The sequence below is a fragment of the Acanthochromis polyacanthus genome, chromosome 14, assembly GCF_021347895.1.
Source record: "Acanthochromis polyacanthus isolate Apoly-LR-REF ecotype Palm Island chromosome 14, KAUST_Apoly_ChrSc, whole genome shotgun sequence".
NCBI lineage: Eukaryota > Metazoa > Chordata > Actinopteri > Pomacentridae > Acanthochromis > Acanthochromis polyacanthus.
In genome coordinates, this window is record NC_067126.1 from 27,661,644 (window position 1) to 27,689,092 (window position 27,449).

General features: G+C 39.4%; 1 protein-coding gene across 1 annotated transcript in view; it reads left to right on the plus strand.

Moving 5' to 3' along the window:
• cps1 (carbamoyl-phosphate synthase 1, mitochondrial) overlaps window positions 1-16,489 on the plus strand; it is an 84,263-nt gene extending 67,774 nt beyond the window's left edge. Inside the window, exons 33-38 of the mRNA XM_051959187.1 lie at window positions 379-453; window positions 601-699; window positions 6,030-6,089; window positions 6,252-6,364; window positions 14,890-15,019; window positions 15,124-16,489. Of these exons, the coding sequence (XP_051815147.1) occupies window positions 379-453; window positions 601-699; window positions 6,030-6,089; window positions 6,252-6,364; window positions 14,890-15,019; window positions 15,124-15,237 (591 nt within the window). The 3' untranslated portion in view covers window positions 15,238-16,489. The remainder of the gene's footprint in view (window positions 1-378; window positions 454-600; window positions 700-6,029; window positions 6,090-6,251; window positions 6,365-14,889; window positions 15,020-15,123) is intronic.
• Window positions 16,490-27,449: the final 10,960 nt, after the last annotated feature.

The following is a 27,449-nucleotide window of genomic DNA, read 5'->3' on the forward strand; positions in this document are numbered from 1 at the left end:
GCAGCGGTGTAATGAAATCCCTGAATTGATTCTAGTGGACTGTTAACATAATGTATGATACTTACTATTTATGTTGGAAATGAGTGTCTTTCGACAGCAGATATCTTTATAGCATAAACGAATTCATAATACTTCCACTGTGGTTAGCAAACACTGGCTTTTACCCAGATCAGTCAGCAGGCATTTGCATTTAAACGGTTAACGGTCAACCATGCTGCCATTTTGGCAAACTGATCCCATTGACCAAATAATGCTGTGAGGGTACACTAAACAAGGAGACATTTCAAAAGAAGTGAGGGAGTTTAAATAGTGCAGTGGCAACATATTCCCTCAAACACTTGTCTAAACACATCCTTCCCTCTCCCCTTGTTTGACCAGGCGCCCATGTTCTCCTGGCCACGGCTGAGGGATGCAGACCCCGTGCTCCGCTGTGAGATGGCTTCAACTGGAGAAGTGAGCCCCTTGCAGATATGCAATCCTGTTCTATCGTTATTCTTTTCGTGTAGAAAAACATAATTTCTCTCTTTATATCCATCTGATTCAGAGAATCAGTGTAAACGGTTTCTTAATGTGTGTCCATTTCTTTGTGCTTGATTGCAGGTAGCTTGTTTTGGACCAAACATTTATTCGGCCTTCCTGAAGGCTATGCTCTCCACAGGCTTTAAGCTACCGCAGAAGGGCATCCTGATTGGGATTCAAGTAAGACTACAGCCATCTGGAGGTCCACTTGCCTCCTGTTTCTGTTTCCTTTTGGTGCCTCCTGCCCACAAGACATCAAATGCGAGGTGCCTATTGAACAGGTGGTCCAAATCTTTTAGGCTATCAGCTCCTTACAATGCCAGCCTGGCACCAGTCAGTTAGTTTCACACCAAATTGCACCTCAATTCATGCAACTCTAACAAATCTCATGTGACTAAAAACTGTGATCATCTCTCAAGTGACAATGTGCGAATGACCAAGCAAGGTTAAAATGACGTTTCCAGAACTAATGATGCCCCTCACACTAGTGGACCTGCTGCTGTTACATCAGAACGATCAAGAGCTACAACAGACAAAACATTCACACCAGTAATGCACGAAAACATTTTTCTTGTTAACCAAGTGCTCTGTGGAAAGAAGCCTTGAAACACCACCGCTGGGTAAAGTTGCTGCAAAACACATCTCCTCCCTCTACAATCCCCAGTCACAGAAATGTACAAAATGTAAGCTTTAGCACTGTGCTGTTTTATGACACTACATTACATGATTTCTGGTAATTAAGTCTTGCTGCCGCCCTGAGTGGCCAAACTGCAAGTTTGACTAATGCAGCTTTAACAAAGCACTCATAACGCTAGCTGTGTAATTAGTGCTCTTGGGGATCAGTCCACTTCAAGGCAAGTGCCTGGGGTCACATATGCACTTTAGCGTGGCTGTCAAGCAGCAACACTTTATGCCAACGGCTCCAGAACATGCAGAAACATGGATGAGTTTCACGACTAATGCTTTTAAGAAAGATTGTGGTAAGGCGATGGAAGCTGTCTAATTGATTGTGAAAGCTTGTGTTGCAGTCTGGTGAAAAGGACTTCTAGCGTGAAGGCGATGCACAGTATTTCACCATTTCACACATGCAACGCTGTAATGTCGTATTTATATGGACACTTGTTTGCTTCCATGGTGTATTTTTTTATGAATATTGTCCTGATAATACACAAATTTGACTAATGTCTTATCAAGACATGTAGCTGTGTGTAGTTTAGAAGCAATTTGATAAAGACAAACATTGGATTTTAGCCAACATACTGATCATTCCTGAATCATTTTGGCTGATACTGATTTGTTCTTGTTTGCCTAGGTAAAGAGAACATCAAATCTTTCCTGTAGTGGAATCAACATGTTATGTCTGCTCTTGTCATGACGGTCTACTGGCAGATGCAGACATAAAATACAATGCTTTTAAAATGCATACAATCATTAAGCAAATTAAGAATCCTAGCTTACATAGCTTCTTTAGCTTACATGTAAAATATATTTATTTTTTAAACCTTTTAGTCTAACAAGCTTCTGTCACTGTTTAATTTCATTATAAAGGCTTAATTAGCTGATACCGATAATGATTCTATAATTTCTTTTAGTGTGATTGTCTTGTATTAGGAAAATTACATTGTTTGCAGCAGGTTTTGTATTTACTCTTTTCTCTGTATCGATTTTGACTGTCCAGTCATAGCTAAGCAGTCAGTACTTAAGATTGTTCATCAAACTCAGGGTCTTTTTTTATTTACTTTTCTGTCAGCAAAGGGGCAAAAAAAATGAGCTAATTTGCAAGGATAGTTTGTCAGCTGTAAGGTAAGCAGCTTAGGTTAGCTTACTACTACAGCAACAACTTTGTCAGCCAAGGCAGCTAAGATAACAGGGCTCAAATGCATTTTTGCAGGGTATCAGATTGCAGCAGAAATGGTTCTACTCGGATAGTCAAGCAATAACAAGTCAGTTTAAAAAATTGCCAAACAAAAGTAGCTACTGGTAAATTAGTTCTTTCTCCTGTCTCACCTTTTCAGTTTTGGAAACATGACATTTTTAAAGATGCAGCTAGCTTTTCATGTGCAGGTATATTTCTTTCATTGTGCTATTTGCAAATGTTTAAGACCGGCTGCAATCTATTCATAGTTAAATAATACTGATTACTTTGAAGACCTATACCTGTCAGCCACCACTTGTCTAATACTGTGCCACCCAGAGAGCTGATCATGAGGGCATGGACCCAGGACATCTTCGGTTGTCCTGGGGTGTCTGACACTGAGAAGTTAGTAGGGATCCTTTCCCTCCTGTGGTTTGCCTCCAGGTCCTGTTTGTTCTGGAGCATCCCATCGATGCCCGATCAGATTGTGGGCTCTTTGTCATGTTTCTCAGGTTGTTACTGATCAGCTTCTGTGCTGTGGAAACTGCATTGTCTTGCTGGTTTCGGAGACTGGAATGGTCATGAAAGGGTTTGCTTGGTCTCTAACAATGTTAAGGTTGGTGGTAAGAATGTCAAAGTGGCAATCACATGAATGCCAGGACCCAAGGTTTCCCAGCAAAACATTGCATTGTAACGAAATGATCAATGTTCACGTCATCTGTCACCTGTCAGTTCTGATGTTGTGGCTAATCAGTGTCAGCAACTGTTTGCTGATGAATGTCTACATCAACTTAAAAAGTATTAATGAGTCATGGCCATGTTTTTATCTCCTCTTTGCTGAACTGTCACACTTAAGCCCAAACTGACGCAAATATTTCCTGATCCCTGCTTTTAGTGCAGCATACATTCATCGCTTTGACGCATTTCATGCAAGTTAATTTATTCTTGTGGCATTCTGTGCAGCAACTGTGACAAACGGGCTTTTCAAAAAGTTGACACGCGTCAGCGTTGAAAATAGGGTGCGCTGGTGTTATGAATGCATATTACTGGTGTTGGTTAATTTCTTACATAGATGCATACTGACAACAAAAAGCATTTGCTACGAAGAACAGTATGTATACTGTTTACTTTGATGTTCGCATGCACACAGCTTGTCTTAACACTTGTTTCTATCAGTCTTTGTGTCTGTGTCTCTCTCTCTCTCTTTCTCTCTCAGCACCCCATTTTCCGGCTTCTTAATTTGCCCCAGATTTTTTCGTTCAAAGTCTCCAGCTGTGTGTCAGAATTGTCCACCAAATTAGAAACCTGTATGTTAAATGAGGTTTAGTAACGTAGACTGCAGAGTATACAAAGATGATCAAACCCTATCACAATGCCTTTGGTGAGAGAGCATTAATTTTAGCAAGCTTACTGTTTACTAAGCTGAAGGGCACCAAGTTTGAGCAGAATCGGTTGCGAATCAGCAGCAAAAACTCCCAAAGTAGTTTTCAGCACTTTCGGTGTGCGTGGTAGAATACATTAAGTGGGTCACTTGAAGCTGATGTCTAACAACACAGATGCATTACAAAGTGGTTTTTAATTCTTCCTTTACAATATGGCTGTGCTGTTTTTATGAAAAGTGTGACAATATCTTCTGAAATAATTAAGAGTCCTTCATCTTTTGCGGTGTGTGGTGCACATACATAGATTGTGTAAATAGACAGATTACACACACGCACACACAATGAATATATATATTGAATTATACTGATATAGTGTAATTATGGCCTTAACTACAAGGATTAGCACATATCTGTACAATCTAATCAAAACAAATGCATGTGTTTTGACAGTGCAATCACCAAAGCCAGATTTAAACAAGCCACCTGATTGGGACCAAGTAATACTGAAAGACGAGTTTTAGGGCCGGCTGGGGACTTGTGTTTCATGTAATTTCATAAAATACTAACAACAGTAACAGCACTAATCATATTATTGATAATTATTATAATACAGTCACAGTAGCACCTGAAAATAAGTCAAAAATCCTGAAATCATTGAAAGTAGAACTAATTTAAAATAATGTGATCCTGGGACGCGGTGCTCTAATGTCACGAGTGGCTTCAGGGTCAATTTCCAAAGCCCTTGGATGGTCAAGTAAAAGGCTGCCACTGAATGAACCTCACTTAAAATCTCAGAGAGCCTGGGAGATTGCTTTTCACCTGTGCTCCTCATCAAATTGTACCACGTACTTGGCCACAAATAAGCAAGTCTGAATTTGACAAACTGCCTCGGTGCAGCTGTGCAGAGCTCAGTGGCTGGATACAAAAGACGATATACAGCAAAGTCATAATCCTATTAGTACAGTCCCTGTAGTAGACTCTTCTCCATGTCTTCAAGTCCAAATTATTAGTTTTGAACAGTATATAGTAAAACTTTAGCAGCGAGGCAAGTTGCTGTGGTTAGGCATGTTGCATACTACAGAATATGGCTCTGTTTTCTTTTTTTTACATCAGTGGTGCCAACTAAATGTCACATTTATAACCCACAACTAACTAATCTAAATGAAAAAAAAAAACATTAAGATAATTATGAAATAATGAATGAATGAAATAACACTCTCCAAAAAACTGAAGTTGGCACCATACTCAGATTTCCCATGCAAATGCAATGAATCCTGCTAATTTCTTACATTACACATGAAGTGATCAAGCAATATATAGAAATGTAAAAGCAGTCAGGCAGTGGAAAAACACAAAGAAAGATCAACCAAGACTTCTCCATTGGTCTCTTTTAGATTAACAGCTGATTGGATTTTTTTGAATGGGATGTAAGTTAAAAAAAAAAAAAACAACAACACACAACCGGAGTTAAAATAGGTCAAGCCTGCGACCAAAAGACAGATGGCAAAACAGAGTGAGAAAGTACATAGACTGTTGCACTTAAAAAAGCTGCACCTCAACATTCCTCACACACTGTATTCCTCTGACTTTGGGAAAGTATTGATTAGTTTGTGTACATACTGCAATCAGTTTCTTTCTTCACACTATCTGTCATTGCAGTTTGACCAAAAATAAATGTCATGCTACAATATTTTGCTGTTGCATCAGCACAATAAAAGAAAAAGTCATATATATATATATATATATATATATATATATATATATATATATATTGAATCTGAATATTTTCACTTTCTTAGCACCTGGACATGTTCTTTTGCCCAACAGAGGACATACTTATGTTGTCAAATTAGGAACAACCTTCATATGACTTCATGTCTTTGAGATTTGTGTTCCACTCTGGACCACAGTGTTTTACATCACTGCCTCACGGTCAGACTTGCAGGTATGAGAGCTCTTTTAGTTTCCAGTTTCCTGTATTTTTTTTAACAGTTACACATCTATCATCTAATTACATTAATACCCAAGCACTATGAATGCTTAGTATGACTTTGATTTGAAAGGGGGACCATGAGATGAAGAAATTTTCAACAACCTCTCAATCGTGAACAGCACATTATGCACTTTGTCTCTAACAATTTCCATAAACCATAATGGATGAAGAGAGAAATCTGCATGAAAGCACTCCTTCTGTTTGTTGTTTACAATATTCTTATGTCATTTTTATTTATTTATTTTTTTCTTAAAAATCTGTCTGCCTCCCTCTCTTGCAGCATTCGTTCCGACCCAATTTCCTGGCTACAGCACACCAGCTGAAAGAAGAAGGCTTCAAGGTGAGTGCTGAAAATTTCAAACACTACAGACTAGACATGTCATTGAAAGTCAGACACATATTTCTTTAGGATTTTTTTTTTTTTGACACTTCCAGATTTCTGCCTTATTTAAAAGCTTTAGAAAGACTTTCTTTCTACATGTGTTGTATTTCCGTCTTCTAGCTCTATGCTACTGAAGCCACTTCTGCTTGGTTATGTGCCAATGATGTTCCTGCCATCCCAGTAGCTTGGCCCACTGAAACGGGAGGAGACACCAGCTTGCCCAGTATTCAAAGGTTGGGAAATGTTCATTTAGAGCACTAAGCTGATGTGTAATTCTTTTGACATATTTTTGGAAAAAGCCAGTATAAAACTTAAAGCCAAAACTTTGAAGCCAAGACTCACTTACGGTTTCCAAAGAAACTGTGTAACTAATACATAAATTGTGATTCATTAGATTCAAATTGGGATAGCCAATTAGCATAGGATTCAGCCTTAGGATCTAAAGCCATAGCCCCTTCATTATCTCTGTAAGATGTGGACAAGATCAAAGAAGATCTAGCAGACTCTGAAGTCCTGAGACATTGCACTGACCAGAAAAGGGCTTGAATAAGGAGGGTGAGGAATGTTTTTATATCAGACAAATGTAAAGATAAGTTTGGGGAAATCAAAATCGGAGCCATGACCAATAATAAAGCAGAAATATAACTAGTGCTATTTTTGTCTTAATGAAAATCTAGGACATCTTTAATTGTCATTTAAACTCATTGAATTTAAAATGAAGTTGACTGCATTTCTTCTAGTTACTATTGAAATTAACTTTGGGTTTTAAGCCATTGAACACTTTTGCTTTCTGCCTTTTAGCGAGGGATTGAACAGTATATCGAGTTCACTGTTTGGTACGTATTTCAGATTTGGAGTCACAGTTTATTATACATTTGGCACAGTGGTGGAAAAAAGCATAAATAAACATTGTTATTAATTTTGGAAACATGAGAACATTGAAAATTGTCTAATTAGCTACAGTCTCGCTAACAACTATGAGCCAGATTACAGGTAAAACTCTTAAGTCTAAAACAAGAGATCTCTCAGCAACAGTTGGGAACTGCTGATATGAAGCATTGAAAATGAATAAATGAATGAACACTGGCCTCGTTATATGCTGATAACAACTTAATTAGGGAGTTGTGTCTTCAAGATTAACAAAGTTTTGTTAAGAACAGACGGACTGATTGTTCAGAGTTAACACAAACACTTAGTTTTGGACAAATTTGTGCAGAAGTGTTCATGATACTAACCACTCGTGAAATATGATTCTGTTCTGCAGGGAAAAGCCAATGAGAATAGTTCCTAACGTGCATGATTTAATTCAGTGTGTGCATAGAGGGTACTGTTCACTGATATGGACAACCCTTGTGTTTGAGAGATAGCTCAGCTCAACTTGATAATAAAAAATAAGACTTTAACCTTTTAAGTCGCAAAAAAAGAGATATCAATAAATGGCAGACCACCACAAATTAATTAATGCCTGAGAAACACTAATCAGACACCATCAGACATTACACAATCAGACTATATCACACAGTGATGCATCAATGGCAACATTGACCCATCACTGTCTACACTCAGAGCACAGCTATCTTGCCTAAATAAGCTTAATTGTCAATGGACAGTCCAGTTCCATTACTACATGGTGGTAGTTTGTACAGAGCGAGCAGTGAAGCCACTGGTTCTGGCCAAGCAGTAAGGCCAATTAAAATGTGTAATGTGACTGACCTAAAACGCTGTACATGTTTGTTTTAACTGCAGGGTCTGCACAGCTTTCAACACTAGTCCTGCTAGCTCTAGCTGATGCACAACAACTGGTGCACTGCCAAAACATTCAAGGTGGAACTCGCTCTCCAGAAATTGCGTTCTGGGAGTACAAGTATGTCGACATAAATAAACTTCTCACAGTAACAGTCTGGATCACACACCACACCAAACCAAGAAAGTCTCATTCCCTGCTGAGCGTCATGTTCCGAATGGTTTGGAAGACATACACACGTGGACAAAATTGTTGGTACCCCTCAGTTAAAGAAGGAAAAACCCACAATTCTCACTGAAATCACTTGAAACTCACAAAAGTAACAATAAATAAAAATTTATTGAAAATTAAATAATCAAAAACAGCCATTACTTTTGAATTGTTGATTAACATAATTATTTAAAAAAACAAACTAATGAAACAGGCCTGGACAAAAATGATGGTACCTCTATAAAAGATTGAAAACTATTTGACCAGAGTGACATGATTAACTCAGGTGTGTCATTTAATTGACATCACAGGTGTTTCCAAACTCATAATCAGTCAGTCTGCCTATTTAAAGGGAGACAAGTAGTCACCCTGCTGTTTGGTGAAAAGGTGTGTACCACACTGAACATGGACAACAGAAAGCGAAGGAGAGAATTGTCCCAGGACATCCGAAAAAAATTTATAGACAAACATCTTAAAGGTAAAGGCTATAAGACCATCTCTAAACAGCTTGAAGTTCCTGTGACAACAGTGGCTCATATTATTCAGAAGTTCAAGACCCACGGGACAGTAGCCAACCTCCCTGGACGTGGCCGCAAGAGGAAAATTGATGACAAATTGAAGAGACGGATCGTTGGAATTGTATCCAAAGAGCCCAGAGCAACCTCCAAAGAAATTAAAGGTGAACTCCAAGGCCAAGGTACATCAGTGTCAGATCGCACCATTCGTCGTTGTTTGAGTCAAAGTGGACTTCATGGGAGACGACCAAGGAGGACACCACTGCTGAAAAAAACTCATAAAAAAGCCAGACTGGAATTTGCAAAAATGCATGTTGACAAGCCACAAAGCTTCTGGGAGAATGTCCTTTGGACAGATGAGACCAAACTGGAGCTTTTTGGTAAGGCACATCAACTCTATGTTCAGAGACTCAAAAACCAAGCATACGAAGAAAAGAACACTGTCCCTACGGTGAAACATGGAGGAGGCTCAGTAATGTTTTGGGGCTGCTTTGCTGCATCTGGCACAGGGTGTCTTGAAAGTGTGCAAGGTACGATGAAATCTGAAGACTATCAAGGCATTCTGGAGAGAAATGTGCTGCCTCGTGTCAGAAAGCTTGGTCTCAGTCGCAGGTCATGGGTCTTCCAACAGGACAACGATCCAAAACACACAGCCAAAAACACCCAAGAATGGCTGAGAGAAAAGCGTTGGACTATTCTAAAGTGGCCTTCTATGAGCCCAGATCTGAATCCCATTGAACATATGTGGAAGGAGCTGAAACATGCCATTTGGAGAAGACACCCATCAAACCTGAGACAACTGGAGCTGTTTGCTCATGAGGAGTGGGCCAAAATACCTGTTGACAGCTGCAGAACGCTCATTGACAAATACAGAAATCGTTTAATTGCAGTGATTGCCTCAAAAGGTTGTGCAACAAAATATTAAGTTATGGGTACCATCATTTTTGTCCAGCCCTATTTCATTAGTTTGTTTTTTTTAAATAATTATGTTAATCAACAATTCAAAAGTGATGGCTGATTTTGATTATTTAATTTTCAATAAATTTTTATTTATTGTTACTTTTGTGAGTTTCAAGTGATTTCAGTGAGAATTGTGGGTTTTTCCTTCTTTAACTGAGGGGTACCAACAATTTTGTCCACGTGTGTACGTGTAGTGTTGCACCCCCAAACTCCAGCCGAAAAAATAAATGCAGCCTTTACATTCTTTTGAACAGAGCCAGACCATCTACACACTGGGGAACACCGGCTAAACACACAACTGGCTGAAACAAACTCAGCCTCCAACACGTGTTTGTTACACGAATACTGTTTTTCCACTGAGTATTAAAAACTGTCCTGCGTCATTTAGCTACCTAAAAAAATCCTGTATAACACTTTTAAATTTCTCACTCATACCTTAGAAAGACCTCTCCACTGACGCAGCTCCTTCCACTGTTTTTACACGAGGCTGTTTTTGGCCTAAATCCCCACTCAGTTATGAATCTGTTCAGTTGTTAGTACTACAACCTTTTCTGAAGGTTCTGCCCACATAGAATAATCGTAGCACGCTGACTGTGACTGCAATTTCCAGACAATGATTCCACAAGCAAGTCATAATCATGCGACAGTGAAGCCATCTGGACCATATGTTTGGAAATGAGCTGGTGAAGAAGAGGATATAAAGGAAATTTAATAGTCCTGGACCAAAACAATAAAGTCACACACACACAGATGCACATAAGACTGTCTGGCATCAGCTGTGCGAGGTGGCACTGAGGTCAGTTCTTTATGGAGAAGAGCATGACCTCCGGTGTCACTGTCTGCCATATTTTCAGGGAGAATTCATCCCTATTTCTATGCAGTCTGTCAAAGGCCTTCAAATGAAAATAGCAATAGAAGCCAGACCTCCTCTCTTGCTCTGTGTTTATAAGTATATGGGAAAGAGGCGTGAACCTTGTTTTTCTGCAACAACTTATCGGAAAATTTGATCTGATCTTCAGCTAAGTCAGAAGCATACAGAAACACAGTGGATTTAAGTTAATAACACAGAATTATAATGTTTTTTTGTTCTTTCTAAACACATCCATTGCAAATTTGCAGAGCCTGTGGAAAAAATCACCCCTTGGATTCAATAACTTTCAGAACCTCCATTGGCAGCATAACCTCAAATAAGCATTTCCACAAGGTGTGGATCAGACTGCACAACTTCAGGAGGAATTCTGAACTCTTCTTCCTTACAGAGCTGCTTTAGCTCAAAAATATTAAGAGGTACTGCACACTTCCATGTGTTGTTGAAGCTGTTAACAAAATGAAGAGGCTGTACTATGACTGAAACCTACCAAGATGCCACTGTAATATTCATATCTATAGCAACTTTATTTTTATTTTTAAATTTGCATTTCATGGTTTGAAAATGGCTCAACACAACATCTACCTTGAAAGCCCATGCTCACATAGTCACCCATTTGGAATTTCTTTTGTCATGAAATTCATATAAAAAGAACAGTGATGCCCTCTAAATCAGAGGTGGGCAGCCTGCCTTCCCCAGCCTCCGTCTTTGAGTGGGAATCTGTGAAACTGGCATTGTTGCTAACTTAGCCACTGCTGCCACTTCTCACTTTCGACTTGTACCTATTTTCCAACTCAGAAAAGTATCTATCAAATCTGGCAACTTTTTGAACAAACCTTCAGCCACTCTCTGTGGAAGAGAGTCTCCAGTACCGTCTTGTAAGCATGAAGTCTTGAGCTCCCACCACAGGAACACCTCTCTGTGACTGACTGTGAAAACAGGATATTCTGTAGCTTCTAACTTTCTCATGGAGCATCCATTTTGTATGGAGATATTGCTGAATTCACTAGGGCTGGACCTGAATATCCCGAATATCTGAATATTCGTTCGCTACGGCACTATCCGGATATTAATTTTGGTCATCTAGTCGTGTGATCACATAAACATATACACATATGTCTATGTGATCACCCCCCCCCCCAACAAGTTGGATGTTACGGGGCGGAACGAATATCCGGATATTCGTCTTTTATAGGGCCCGAATATTCGGAGGCCAGAAACCACTATTCGGGCCAGCCCTAGAATTCACAGCACAGCTGCTGTTTTTAAACTCATGTATTGTGAGTTTTTCAGGCGACACCACACTTATAAAATCAGCACTTTTGCGGTGCAGAGAGTAGTTACTGCTGGTTAACATGTTGTGTTAATGGGCTGCATTTTAGTAGCTGTTTCCTACTCATTCCGTTACCTGATAATAGGAACAGAAAAATACATAAATAACAGCTGTATTGCACATTTTTTGCAAATTTGGCTATAATGAAATATGATATATGGGAGCACAGAGGGAACACATCCAGTCCCTGTCTATTTGTTTTCAAAATAAGTTTGAAAGTTTTCCCCAGTTCTGGTTGTCCTTCAGCAGTACAATTTCTAAGAGCTGTGACCTGTGGGCACACGATCAAAGCAATTGGTAACTTTAGCCACATTAGCCATGTGAACAGATGGAAAGAGCTGACACTGGCTTGGTTCAAGTTGTACTGGGTTTCACAAGAGCTCCAGCTTCAGGGGTTACTGGGGCTTCAGCCAATGGCAGGGCTCAGGACCACCATGGCCCTTCACCACACTCATGTCTGATTCTGTGTTGCCCTCCATTCTGTCTGGCTTCAGAATTTCACTGATCATCAACCTACTTCACACATTCGATCATCCCTGCCCCCTTCCGCAGCACTTCTTCCCCCTTTCAGACTACTGCACACTTGTTTGTATGTTTCAGTATTATGCAGTGGATGGAGTTAGGCTCAGAGCCGGAGGTGAAACACTTCTCTTTAAGTCTCTCCTCTATTCGGTAAAAGTCTGAGTTCTGACAAGGCCACTCTAAAAGTCAGATTTTCCTTGTTTGAGGCCAGTCTGTAGCAGATTTACTAGACTGTTCTGGGTCATCAGCAACTTCTAAACTTCAGTGCACAGCCACCATGACATTATCCTATAAATCACCTAGACAAAGTTAGAAATTAATTTTCATCTAAATGATGTTGGGCCACACCCAGAGACAGCAAATCATAATACTCTCCCGTCTGTGCTTGGATGTTTTCATTTCGATGTGCAGTGCTCCATTTTACACCATTTGTAATGCTGCACAGTCTTTCCAAACAATTCAATCTTAAATTTGATCGGTCCACGGAGTGTCTTACAGTAGCATTGTTAAGTGTCAAGGTGCTTTTTGGCTAACCTTGGCCATGTAGTGATGTGTTTTGGACAGTAGGAGCTTACTTATTGTAGAATAATGTCTGGGGTTTCTTTTCACCTTATTGAGCATTCAGTCATCTTAGCAGGGTATCCACTTGTAGACAAAGTGGTAAAAGTACTAAAGTGTCTCTATTTACAGACAGTTTATCCAACTGTAAAATGATAAATATCTGACCTGCTTGAGGTGTCTTTGTAGCCCTTTACAGATTTATACACATCAGCAATTCTTGATTGCAAGCCTTCTGAAATCTCTTTATTGTCAGACAGGAGTCACATCAGCATGCTTGTTATGTTTTTTTTATAGCACACTCAAAATATTTGAGTGTTGTTAGAAATTAAAATAACTCCAACTAACACATATAGCATTGATGTGACTACAGTTTTGCTAACTTCTCTTTTTTATCTTTCTTGATGTCCTTAGCCTTGAGGTTCACATATTTATTTCCAATCCACACAGAATGTTTCTGACAAGAACAATATAAACATTCGTATCTTGTTAGTCAAAATACCTTGTGTAAAAAGACAGAGTATTTACTCAGCAATGGCCATTCTTGTATTAGTGACAGGAACAAGGATCTGCTGTATGCTAATATTAAAAAGACCCATTGCCCTGTGTGTCCTTTGGAAAATTAAACCACAACTTGGCCGGCCTTCGGTTCAAGTACACATCACTGGTGATGTATCAACCTTCCACCATCAAGACTGTTAGGAACTGATCTGAGAAGACATTCTACACTGCAACTTGCACTGATTGGGATGACCTGAGCTTATGTCTGGAGAATGTCCCTGTGTTATTGAAGACCTCCTGCCTAGTTCGTGCACTAAAGAAGCGCCTTCCAAGTGTAGCCAGTGACAACAAGCTGGAAGCACCCATCTCACACATCAAGAAGGCTTTTGAAAGATTGGCCCTAAATTCCGTAGCTCCTCCAATTTGCCTGTTAGCCAGTTTTTGATCATGCCATGATATATCTACTTCACAGTTTCTACATTCATCTGGGATCATCTGCATTGATTTCTCAGCTTTTACCACCATACAGCCGTCCTGCTTAGGAAAAAGATAACAGCTACGCAGACTGAAGCTCCTCTGGTGTCAGACATAGTGATGAGCAGTACCGCAACACCACAAGGGACTGTTCTGTACTTTTTTCTATTTTCTTTGGACTACAGGCACAATATAGAGACCTGTCCATGCAGAAGCTCTCCATTGAGAACTGGCTTTGTTAGATGCATCGTCGGAGTACCTGAAGGTGGTGGAGCAGAACCATCTATAGCTCAACATCACCTAAACAAAAGAGCTACTGGTGGACTCGAACTACCTCACTTTCCATTAATGTATGTGGCACTAGACTGAGTCTATGGTGGCCAGTTCCATTTTCTATGCTGTGGTCTACTGGGGCTAAAGCCTAAGAGTAGTCAATACCAAAAGATGTAACACACATATTCAGAAGACTGTCTCACTCCTGGCTGGAAAATCTATATTTAGTAACAGTGAAGAAGCTGTGGTCAAAACATCTCTCCATGAAACAGTCAATCAATCAGTCTCAATCTCCCACTCTGTACAATGTTTTGGCTAGTCACAGGAGCACATACTTAGAATTAAGTATAAAATTCTTGGAGCCAGTGCAACACTGATAAAGTTTCAATGTCTCAGCTACCTGTTGAACTTAGTAATCAAGACAAGTTGGTGGACTGCAGAACCAAAATACTAAAAGTGGCTAAAAGCTACAAAAAGCCATGCACTGTGGTGTTGATTTTAAATCAGATCCTCTGTCAGAAACAATTTTTTTCATTCAAAATGTTGCATAGGGTGCTTTAAGTTTAAATGTCATGCTAGGAAGCAAATCTCGTTCCGAAATTGCGCGATAGCTCGCACCAAAACGTGATTTCGGAACGAGATTTGCTTTCTAGCGTCCTGAGCTTTGGATACAGATGACAACAAATAGCGATCGCAAAGTAATGTGGAGGTTTTCGTTCACTTCTCATCTCTAGTATGAGGTTGAAAAAAAACGAAGTTCCCCTTTAATTTGTTATGTTTGTTTTTGTATATTTTTATAGGCTGATCAGTGAAGGTCATATTGACCTGGTGGTCAACTTGCCCAATAACAACACTCGCCACCTGAAAGCCAACTTCCTGATCCGCAGAATGGCCGTTGACCATGGTGTTCCCCTTATTACCAACTACCAGGTCAGTAAACATCCTACTATCAATGAAGAAAGGTGGTTACATTTACAGAGCGACTCTGATTCAAATGATGAACTTCTGCTTTATGCTTTATTTCTGGGTATAAGGTGGTGAAGCTGTTTGCTGAGGCTATTCGCTACGCGGGTGAACTCGACACGACCAGCCTCTTCCACTACCGGCAGAAAGAAAGGCAACACAAAGAGGCTAGCCAACAGAGCTAGAGCTTACTTCCCCGTCTTTCCTACATCTTTGATTCCCATTGTAAGGCAGCAGTGTAAAGTGGGAGCAACATTTTTGTAGTACAATTAATTAAAAATTCCTTGTTTCTTTTTTCCTATCGCACAGTGTCAACAAGGTGTTCGGGTTACTTCAGTGGCTTCACGATAAGGCCAAAACCCAATAGTTTACAATGCATAATAAAAACTTGGTACAACAGCTTGCAGTTGTTATAAGCTGTTGATAAAATGGACTGTGGACCAGGTTGGCCACTGATATTTCCTTAAAGGTCAGAGGTTAAGCAGTCCTTTAGAGGAAACATTCTAACCAGCTAAAAGAGTGAACAACTATCTCACTTGATTACAACAGACATCAGCCAAAGAGACATTTACTAACCTCAAAGTCAAAGTTATTCTTATTGATGGCTAATTGTTGACCTATGTAGCATTCTAGAGTAAGTTAATGGTGAATAGGGACTCATTACTTAGAACCTATACCCAGCTATGAAGGGTAAGTTATTATGAAGTGGTACCAAAGAGGGTATCTCTGGATTTTTCATTAAAGTTCTAGGGGCAGTTTATAGACTTAGTTGTACGTTTCGTGTGTGAGCTTATGTGTATTTGATGAAAACTTTCAACTTCTTAGCTCTCTCTGACTTCATTTTAATACCTGTGGTTTGGCCAAAGGACTTTTTGCTCATCTGATCTCATTTATAAACTGTTTTATACTTAAATGGTGATAAAATGTTCTATCTGCAACTCTGACAAGAACTGTAGATGAAGTAGCTGCAATGAAATAATAAAACTGATGTATTTTTCAAGAGCTCCCACGTGGAACAGTGGCTTTGAAAATTGAACTTGGTGACAGCTGTTCTGTTTATATATTTGGATATGTATATACTGTATGTTTCATACCGAGTCTGCATCAGAACCTGCTCTGCATTTTAAAACATCACACTGCAAATACATCAAACACTATAGAGTAGCGACATTACATTAGGTTTCTGTTAATGTGTGTGTGTTATATAAGAATCCACTAAAACACAGTGTAGTCTTCTTTCACATTATGTCCACTCTCTGTGTGTTCAATGTGTTTGCTCGAGACATGCATTAAAATCAGCGTACTTTCCCTCCCACACCACAGTGTCTGCTTTTAAGAGTCTATTCACACACAACACAATACAACTGTATAAGCAAACGAGATGGTGTACAATTTGGCACAAGAGCTTAATAAAAAATAAATAAATACAGCATTCTGGCTCTGTTTACTGTTGTCTGTCAGAAAAGACTTGTCAAAGGGTGTCAATCAGTAACAATCTATTAATGCCAACAATGTCCATATAGAAACGATGACACAGCTCTCAGCAGAATCTGATGAAAACGTGCAGAATGGAATAAATTCAACTTAGGTTTTTCTTCAGTTTAGTTGTCTTTTAAGTGAGCCACTACATGTGAAAACTATAGCCTTTTTCAGACTGCCAGCCTGACAGGCTGCTACTGAAATGCAATTTTCACAAATCGGCTCTAAGCCACATTTCGAGGTGGTCTGAAATGCTTTTTCGATCGGGTTTCTGCAGGTACATCTCAGTCAGGGCACTTTGGCCGGTCAAATCAGATTTCAAAGTGTCTTTTGCATCAGTCATTGCAATACATGACAGAAATGTCAAATCCAGAGTGACCCAAGCACTGAGCAGAATCTGTGCTTGTACTAGCAGAGTGCTGGAGAACAGAAGCTAAAATATCTTGTCTGAAAACTGGAAGGAACCTACCACAAGAGAATTTATCAAGAGATGCATCTGCATTGGAAACTAACATCATCAAGATACACATAGTTATTGATGCATATGTTATTGCTTCAGTCACCCATGCAGATAGGTGGTGCTTGGACACACAAATCCAACCTGATCACTCACAAATAACAGTGCAAGCTTTTTTTTTAAATCATCTCATTTGAAAAACAAATCTTAGCTATCTGCAGTTTGAATAAAGCCTATGGCTCAAAGATGTAAATCAATGCTTTATAACAAAGCACAGGATGTCTGTAGCACCGCAGACTGTCAAAGTATATTTAAATCAGTCATACATTCTGTATGAGTTTGATTATGCTATTGATGGCAACACAACTTCAGCCCAGCTTAGTGTGTCCTACAAAAACTCAGAGAAGCAGCTTTGTGCTGCTCTTTAAAGGTCCCAGGTCGTGGAAATGCATTTTGTGTTTGGAGGCGTAAAATAAAATCTGGGAAACTATGAAAATGCTTACTACCCTCATTCCTCAAGCCAACCCCACAACTTGAAGACCTTCCAGCTTTATGAGCCAGTAAGAGTTTTTTTTCCAGTTTCTACACTGAAAGTCGGTAACCAATAGCTGCTGAGCTACAAAAACTGCAGATCCTTTTATGGGCTTAATTCTCCAAAGACTGCTAACATTGATCTACAGATCCTTGGGAACCTTCCACCAGCTCTTTGACCCACACTCAAGTTTTTCTCCTCAGCCTCTGCTTTTAGGTGGCAAAGGATACCTCAGCATTATTTCGTAAAGCGACATCCACCTCATACGCCTAAAGCACTGTAATATGCACAGATAGACCACCCCACTGTGAGTGAGCACAGGAAATAACGGTCGGAGAGATTATAAAGCAGCAGGGGCAGTTTCTATTTACATTATAAATGTGGTCTCACTGTTATGTATGTTCACCTGTCCACCAGAAGACAAAACTGCCTCTTCCTCGTCTGATTCAATTTTGTGCCAGACTCATTACTACCACTCAGTGGTGGTAGCCATGAGTCTGGCTCACCAATGTTATTTTTTTAATGTAAAGTGCACTTACTATAATAAACCTCAACCTGGGTGCCAATCTGTCAACATGCCAGTGTGTGAGGAAGGGCTGCATTTGGCTTCGGTGTTGGCAAAACGTGTGAAAAATTGAGTGAGTGAGAAATCTAAATATATTTACAATTCCACTGGAAAAATTCCACGTTTTTGGCAGTCTTTCGCATGGCTCCCCTTACACAGAAAACATTGAATTCTGTGTAAGAAAAATCTGAATTCCTGTTGAGTCGAGCTAATTCTACCTCAGCAGCCCAGGGCCATCAAGAGTCACGATTCACTGCAGGCACAGTAACCAAGCAACAGGGCTGCATGTGGTGTTCATTGCTGACAATAACTCCCAGGTAGACCCCTGTGTCTCAAGCAGTATGTCTGCAAATCCTGCTTTGATTAAAGTGTAGTGTTGTTACATTTAACCTTACTTCGTTATTATGAAAAAGTGATATTTTGTTTTGGGTCTGCTGGCGTTGAACCCTCCAGGAGTGCACTAATGTGTTAGCCCCTATATGAGACTAAGGGCTTCTTTGGGCGAGCAAAATTAAAGAAATGATTTTGCGCTGAAAACCAACAAAATAGCTCTGTTTTGGTGGGTTTAATATTTAGTGAACGGCTTTGGTTTCATCACAGCAGAATAATTTCACTTTATAACCTGAAAGGGAGAAAAGGGGGGAGGATGTGGGGCAGGCCCGGGGTGGCTAATCAGGAGGACCGGGACAATTCTTGGGGGGCCGGTCTGATGTTTGCGCAGCGAGGGCCGGTGCTCAGTCATGGCACTGGGTTGATCATTATGCTGCTGCTACTACTGTTCCTTGGTCGCGGTCAGAGGTGTTTGAAAGATGGAAAACAGGAAGAGCAAGGGTGGTGCGGAGAAGGCAAGAATTAAAAAGAGGAAAGCTCTGGAAACAGACGCAGCCGAATGTGCAGAAATTGGAAACTTTTTCACTAAAGCTTGCGGTTTGAAACGACGAATGAGGACAAGGAAACGGATACGGACTTTGTTGAACTTTGCAAACCACCGTTCAAGTTAATTATCAAACCAATTAATTGAGTGTCATTGTAACATTATATAATTTAAATAACGGAAAGATGCGACCACATAACTGGGAAACTCTGTCCTGCAGCCCCTCAGAGTCAGAAGAAAGAGCCAGCACCAAGCAGCAGCCAAGAGCCCACAAGTCCAGAGTGGGAGGTAGGATTGTTCATTGAGTGAATACTATGAGAATGAATATAATGAAGAGTGTGGTGTAGACCTGCTCTATATGAGAAGTGCCCTGAGATGCAAGATGATTCAGCTCTACATTCATGAAACTAACCTGACGGCTTTGTAAAAAGGGGAGATTTGTGCTGAGAATTTTGACCATTTTAAAAATGTGATTAAGTGTCAGAGGCAGAGCCAGTAGTGACGAGGGCATTACTGCTGTCAGTATGGAAGGAACAGAGTGAACAAGCAAGCATTAGTTCCAATACTTTCTATGTCCAAACGATAGTAGTGACCCATTTTATTTTTTTATCAATAAAAGATAATAAATACACAAAGCCCACAATTGAAAGGGAATAGGATGAGATAAAACATTTACTTTCATTACTGATGTTGTCCAGTTTTAATAAAGTTCATGCTACTTTTATAAAATGATGAAAGTGAATAAATTGTATTTGTGTGATCTGTGTTTGATTTCTGTCTTTTCTCCTGCCATCCAGATGTTCAGAGGGAGATGATGCAGATCCAGATCCAGATTAAATGACAGAAATCCACAACTGTAATTTTATTTCAGGACTCGGTTATTAAATGTCAAAACAATCCACGTGACTCTAAAATCTCAACAGCTTCACAAACTCTAAGATTAAACTCTCCACAAGGATCCAAAATAAGTTGGACTTCTACATGAGAGCTTTAATTATTCTTCATCTACTTCCTGAAAAGTTTGGTAAATAAAAAAGACAAAAATTAATATTGAACTAAAGACAGACTTTGTGATTTTTCTGTTCACATGTTGTGTTGTTGTAAACTTATTCTTTCAAATAAATAGCCTCCTAACCCCCTGGAAACCAGCGGTTGTCCTGTTTTTGTGTTTTGCTTCTCGGCGACCCTAGACAGTCGGGTCGTAATGTTTTTTGAGCAACACACCATACTATGACGTTTTTACAGTGAAGGTTCTACTATGGAACCAGTTTGACATGTTCAGGTGTTTTATGTGTGAAAACTCAGAGATTTCAGTTATCAGAAGGTGGTTTTCAACTTTCTCTGTTAACTTTCTGCTTCAACTTTAAACTAAACTTACTTCACTAAGCCAGCCCTCTGCACGTCCAGTAAGCTGTGTTCCTATTGGCTGTCCAGGTGGCTGCTTGGTGTTATCAGGAACACCTGAGCAGCTCACTGTCTTCCTGTTTATTTGGCTGCAGTCAAACATTTCCTCTGCTTCTCTTCACCACTGAACCAAGTTTCGCTCCAATGCTTTAGTTTGTTCTTTAAGCATTTGCTTGCAGCTTCCAGCAGTAAAATCCTCTTTAATGTGTTTCTTGGTGTGTTTTAGGGCTTTTAACTGGATAGTTGTCTTGGTAAATGTGGTTCTTTAGCCACAGTTAGCACATGGTGCTAATGTGTCCAGTGATTAGTGGATTTGGTGCAGCTGAGTTGTGTCTTTATCTTGGCTGTAGTGAGTCTTTAGAGGTTTTTGGTCAGACACATTCTGTGTTCTTGTTTGTGAACCAACGTTGGTTGTCCAGAAGGTAAGAGTTCCTGTCCTGATTCTCTGTTTAAAGAGCTTCTGTGGTAGGCTGCAGGAGACTTTAGCGTTTGGGTTGTGCTAGTTTGGTTTTTGTACGGTTTCATTTGGACGACTATCTTGAGGTTAATCCATGTGGTTTGGTGAGGTTTTCTGTAACAGTTCTACAAAGCAACCTGCAGCAGAAGACACTTTGAGAGTTTTCAGGAAGTTCCGGAGACCAGACTTTAGAGCAGCAGAAACATTTGCCAGCAGTTTGAGCAGGAGAAGGTGAGCTTCAGAGTAGAAATGAGCAGAAGTAAACCTTCTTGACCCATGTGGTGAGGTCCTGTACCAAGAGTTTGAGCAGATTGTGAAGAGTCTGTAGTTCTTTGGTCTGCTAGGGCAGGCCCGAATAGTGGTTTCTGGCCTCCGAATATTCAGGCCCTATTAAAGACGAATATCCGGATATTCGTTCCGCCCCGTAACGTCCGACCGGGGGGGCGCGGAGACGGGCCAAATATTCGGATCCGTTCGTGCGGTTCGTGCGGCGGCGCGACAGCGGCTCGAATAGTCGGATCCGTTCGTCTGGTCTCCCGGGTCCACATTTTGCCCTCCTTTAGTCTTTAGTTAAACTGAAGAATTCCCAAACACCGGTCTTCAGCGTCTTGTGTTTATGCAACGAAGTGAAGCGTGGCTTCAGAGTCGGCAGCCACCCGGCCATTCGGGTGGTGTTTACGAACACGAATGGAGGAGCCGAAATGAGCCGAAGAACACGGCGGAATGAGCCGAAATGGGCCGAAGGCGCAGGGAAGAGACGAGCTCCGAATATTTTCATCTGGGGGGAGGAGATGGTGATCACATCGACATACATGTTTATGTGATCACAGGACAATGCAAAACAAATAAAAGTTGAATTGATAAACTGAATAACTGACTACCTCATGATTGTGACAACAGAAGTATTTTTATTGTGATTTAAGGGTTTGTTTCATTTTTAAGGTTGGGGTTAAAATCTTGACAGAAAAAAAAGATTAAATAAATAAACTATAGTAAAAAGGCAATTACAGGAAAAAACATTTTATACAATGAAACCTTTAGAAAGAAAATTAAACATTAAATACAATTAAATTATATTAAACACAAAATATTTAATTAGATAATTAAACAGAAGATACAAAACATGTAATCATGAAATTAAACACTTAAACAAAAATGTTAAACATTAGAGATGAAATATTTTAGATAATTAAACATTTAAAAAAAATACAAAACATTTAATAAGATTATTAAACCTTTAAAAAGAAAACATTTAATTAGAAAATTAAATCTTAAAGGCAATAAAACTTTAAATAGGAATTAAACAGAAAATACAATGAAGTATTTAAAAATAAAATTAAACATTAAAAGGTGGTAAAACATTTAAAAAGAAAAACCTTAAAGATTTAATCTAAAAATTAAACATTGGGAAAGAAAAGGAAATTTTTCAAACAAGCCGATAAAACATTTGAAAAAACAACAATTAGACATTACAAAGACAAAACATTTATAAATCAGATCAGACATTAGAAAAGAACAAAAGGTGAGAGAAGAGTAAAACTAAACATTTAAGAAGAATCAAACTGAAGACAACATTTTAAAAGACACCAGTTAAACTTTAGAAGATCAAATTAAACAAAACAGACAATAAAACGATCAAAAAGAGCAAAAACGGATAAAGGTCTTAAAGCGTTTTCTAGTCTGAAAAGAAAACAAGTTGTTTCTTCAAACATTTCCTCTTTCTCTGTTCTTGGTTTGACTGTGGACAGATTTACTAAGAACTCATTATAGAAAACTGCTTTCCATATAAAGTCTACTAGTAGTTGAAGGCACTGAGGTATTAATATGCTAATAGAGGGGGGCGTCCTGAGAGTCGTTGATTTAACGGCCCACTGAGTAGCCTCCTGCCTATGACTCATCATCATGTGAATCGTCAGGCTCACATGAGGAAAGGTGTGAAGAGTGGTAAATATTCTGGGAAGAGTTCTCAAGGCTGCTTTGTATGTGTCTGAGGGGTGGTGTTGAGGCCTCCCCCTTAAGCAGCCTTGAGAACTCTCATTGAGGTTGCAGATAAATAAAAACTTCGGAGTAGGAGTCGCCCCCTGCTGGCTGTTTCAAAGAATACAGGTTTAAGTCACTTAAAGACATTGTACTAGCTTCACTTTTCAGATCAGGAGATTAGTCTATCTTTTATATACACTCTGTGGATGGAGCACATGATAATAAATCTAGATTTTAATTAAGGTGCAGAAATAATTGTTTCATGGTTAACATGTTGAAAAACTGCATGCTCCAGACTGTACCTCTCTAGATCCTAAACAATATTCATTAGTTACATTACTGACCAAGGATTCCAGCGAAGACAGCCTGGGTGTGAGAGAAAAAATTAGTAGCAGACCATTTAAAACTAAATTACAACAGTGAGACCTCCCTTTAAATATCATCTGTATTTTCAAAACTAAGCTGACCTTGAGGTGGAACTGCAGCTGATATTAATCACTGATTTAATTAAAGATTGGATTGGACTGCATTTTACTGCTCCTTAGAAGAATTGCACACTGATTAATGGCAGATAAATGCTAATTATACAACGACACATCAACATGCTGAGACTGAGATGTTCAAGCACCGGTGATTGGCAGTTGTGATTGTGACTCTGAAGTTGACATGAGCAGTCATAATTATGGACAGTAGATATGATGGTAATTTCAGTGTTTGCAAGCATTTCAGTTGTCAATTATCTGTGGTCCACACCTGCAGCTCACACATCTGCATTATTTCAGATGCGTGTACACGTATCTGAGATTCCTATGGTTTCTGAAATAATCCTAATACTAGAGGCATTGTTAGTGCCATTCCTGGCTTCGAAGGACAAGGGGAAAGCAAGCCAGCTGCTGCAAGAGATTCACTAATTACATTCAGCAGCCAATGTTGATACATGAGGACTTGTACAGGAGTAATGGAAACTAAAGTCAATCATGGCAATAACACAGCAGGCAAACTTAGAATCTAACCCCACTAATAAAAGGAGAAAAAAAAGATATGCCTACTCAAATCAAACAGAATAATTGACACTGTCAGACTTCAGACTCTGTTCCTGTTTTAAAGAAGAATGAGGCCATGCAGTCTGAGCAGTCCTGTCCAGAAATGCTAAATAATGTACTGTTTCACTACATAATTCCTCTCGCTGGCATGAAGAGAGACCCGCTGTTTTTCATTGGAGGAAAAAAATAAACCTGGCTAATTGACATGCGTTTTTCATGCTGTGCTAAATGAATAATTTATGGAGGTGAGGAGCAAGCGGGGCTTAGAAGACAGTGCATCCCTGTGGGATGAGTCACATAGTGGTTGGAAGCCGATAGCCAGGCGTAAAAGTGTGCATGAAAGAATTTTAAAGGCCCACTCAGTTGTTTTCAAGAAATGAAACAGTAGAGTTAAGAACATAATTTTTAATACCCATGACAAATTTTGATTTTTAATTGACATATATGTTTCTTCTGGCTGGAAATGACAAAGAAGGGACACAACAAAGTAAGACACTGTGGTGTTGTTTAACTATTTTTATGTTTTGTCACATTTTATACTAAAAATATAATGTCTCCTATCGAATATTATCAATAAACCTTTAAATTGTCACACATTTTAGAGAACATGCACACTTCCATACCATCTCTTGGTAATTTCTACCATGTTCTAAAGAATTCTAATACACCACAACTTTAGAAAAGTACTTAGTGAGTTTACTGAGACAGTCCACTACTAAGAGAGAATTGAGCATCATGGATATTCACAGGATGGGGGACGGCTACAAAGTGTTTTCAAGTGCCAGTGGACAAAGTGCAGAGCAAGAAGCAAAAGCAGTTTCACCCTGTAAAAAAACCCCCAACAACAACTCAAATAAGGGCAGTACTGCCTGTACTGGCAAGAATGGAGTGCAAGAGGCCAAGATAAATGACAGAAGCACCACCAGGGTCATTCTGATGTGCAATTTTGGTTCCAACGTCTCAAACAGGCACTGCACAAGGATGGTCTTAATGGACAACAACCAAGGAGCACTCCACTTCTCAAAGACAGGCACACAAAAAGCTCACCCATAAAAATAAAAAATACTTTAACTCACTCATTCTGCGACTGGATGAGAGGAAACAGAGCTTTCTGGACACAGGGACATCTCTCTCCTTTAGCAAAAGAAAAAGAGAAACATTAAATCCCATGCACGCAATCCCCAAAGTCAAGCATGGTGTTGGGAACATGATGCTTTGGGGTTGTTTTTCAGTTGATGGGCGAAGCAACCTTTTCAAAGTAAAGGGTATCATGAGAAACGAAGACTAAATTAAGATTCTGGAGGAAAACATCACGCAGTCTGAAGAAAAACTCGGCCTTGGGTAGCACTGACCTTCCAATAAGACAATGATGTGAAACATACAACCAAAGTGTTCAAGAAGTGGTCAACAGAAAACAATATCAGCATTAGGGAGTAATTCAGCAGAGTCCACACCTGAATGCTATTGAGAATCTGAAGGAAATCAAAACTGGCGTAATGGAAATGAAGCCTTCCAACCCTGAAGACCTGGAGCTCGTTGCAAAGGAGGACTGGTCCAAAATCACAGTGGAGACATGAAGAAAATCTTATTAGCAATTATATAACTAGAAGGGACACTTGGTAAATAATTTAATGGCAATTTAACGGGAATTTTCCTGGAATTTTATGACAAATTTATAGGAATTTAAAAATTATTTTCCTGGAATTTTGTGGGGGCTGCACAGTGTCGTAGTGGTTAGCACTTTCGCCTTGCAGCAAGAAGATCCCCGGTTCAAATCCCGGCCTGGGCCTGGGATCTTTCTGCATGGAGTTTGCATGTTCTCCCTGAGCATGCGTGGGTTTTTTCCGGGCACTCCGGCTTCCTCCCACAGTCCAAAAATATGCTGAGGTTAATTGATCACTCTAAATTCTCCGTAGGTGTGAATGTGAGTGTGATTATGTGTCTGTATATGTAGCCGTGTGACAGACTGGCGACCTGTCCAGGGTGTCCCCTGCCTTCGCCCGAGTCAGCTGGGATAGACTCCAGCACCCCACGCGACCCTAGTGAGGATAAAGTAGTGTATAGAGAATGGATGGATAGAATTTTGTGGGAATTTTCCTGGAATTTTATGGCAATATTATGGGAATTTTCATTGCATTTTTCAAGAATGTTTCTGTTATTGTGTGTATTTTTTCCTGGAATTCTATGGGTAATTTTAGAGAAATTCTGTGGAAATTATAAATTTTCCAGTAATTTTGTGGCAATTTCATGGAAATTTTTCTCGAATTTTATATGAATTTTCCAGGAATTCTCTGGTAATTTTCCTCAAATTTTATGGAAAAATTACCAAAATGTTTAAGAAATTTTCCAGGAATTTTCCATAAATTTTATGGAAATTTTCCTGAAATTTTATGGGAATTTTCTTGGAATTTTGTGTAAATTTGGAGGGAACTATGACAATTTTTCTACGATTTTTACAGGAATTCTATGGGAACTTTCCTGGACTTGTATGGGGATTTTCTTGGAATTTTCTAGAAAATATGCTGGTAGCACCAGTACTGCCAGTGGAAAAGTTAGTCTTGAGCCCTGCCTGATCTGGGGGCAAATGAAGGCGATGTCACTGATTACTGAAAGAGAGTAAGAATGATTTTGGACATGATATTTTTAGTAAATAAAAACAAGAGAGAGTTAAAATTCAGTGTTTTAAACTATTTTTATTATTATTTTTGCCTGATTGTTATGTTTTATTACATGATTCTTTTGTTTTTATCCTTTTATATCTTCAATGTAGCACCTGGAGATTTTGCCTAAATGAAAAGTGCATTACAAATAAAATGTATTATTATTATTATTATATTATTATTATTTTATTATTATAAAATATGTTATTTACATCTCTAATGTAGTGTGTTACCTTGCTTTGTCAGTTGTTTATGTCACTTCCTGTCACAGGAAACCTATTGTTCAACTAAACACTTACAAAAACTTTAATTTGCCATGGGTAAATGCACATTTTGAAGGGTTTGTATCAATTGGTTTATAGCGGTTTCTTGAGAAATTATCTAGTAATGTGAAAAACAGCTGCCTACCTTGACCCACCAGCACATACACCTACACACGAACACACACAGTTTCCGTCTCTCACATACAAATTAGCACACACTTTCAAGCTTACAATACTGTCCAGGATGTGTTATTAATGCTTCACAGAACATAAGCTCTTCGTCTGCCCTGTTTTGGTGTGTGTTAAATACCATTCTGACAGCAAGACACCGCCCCATTAACTGTAGTACCATTTCACTCCAATAGTCATTGTGCAGCTTAATTGTTTCCCAGGCCATCAAACAGTTTGAGTTGCCATCTGCAAAGAAACGATTGCCATTATGTGTTTCCACGCTGCTACAGCACAGTCACCTGTGGTTTGACAGCCACTGTTCACCTCATGAGATTTGGAATCATTTACACTGAGTTATCCTGTCTCCAGTGGTACATGGGCTTCACTCAAATCCATAGGGCTTCACACAGAAGTGATAGTTTGGAAACTGTGCAACAGTAAACAAGGTTTTCCCTACTGTGGCCAAAAGATGTTTTGGTGAAAGAAAAAAAAAATGGAGCTTGACATGAAAC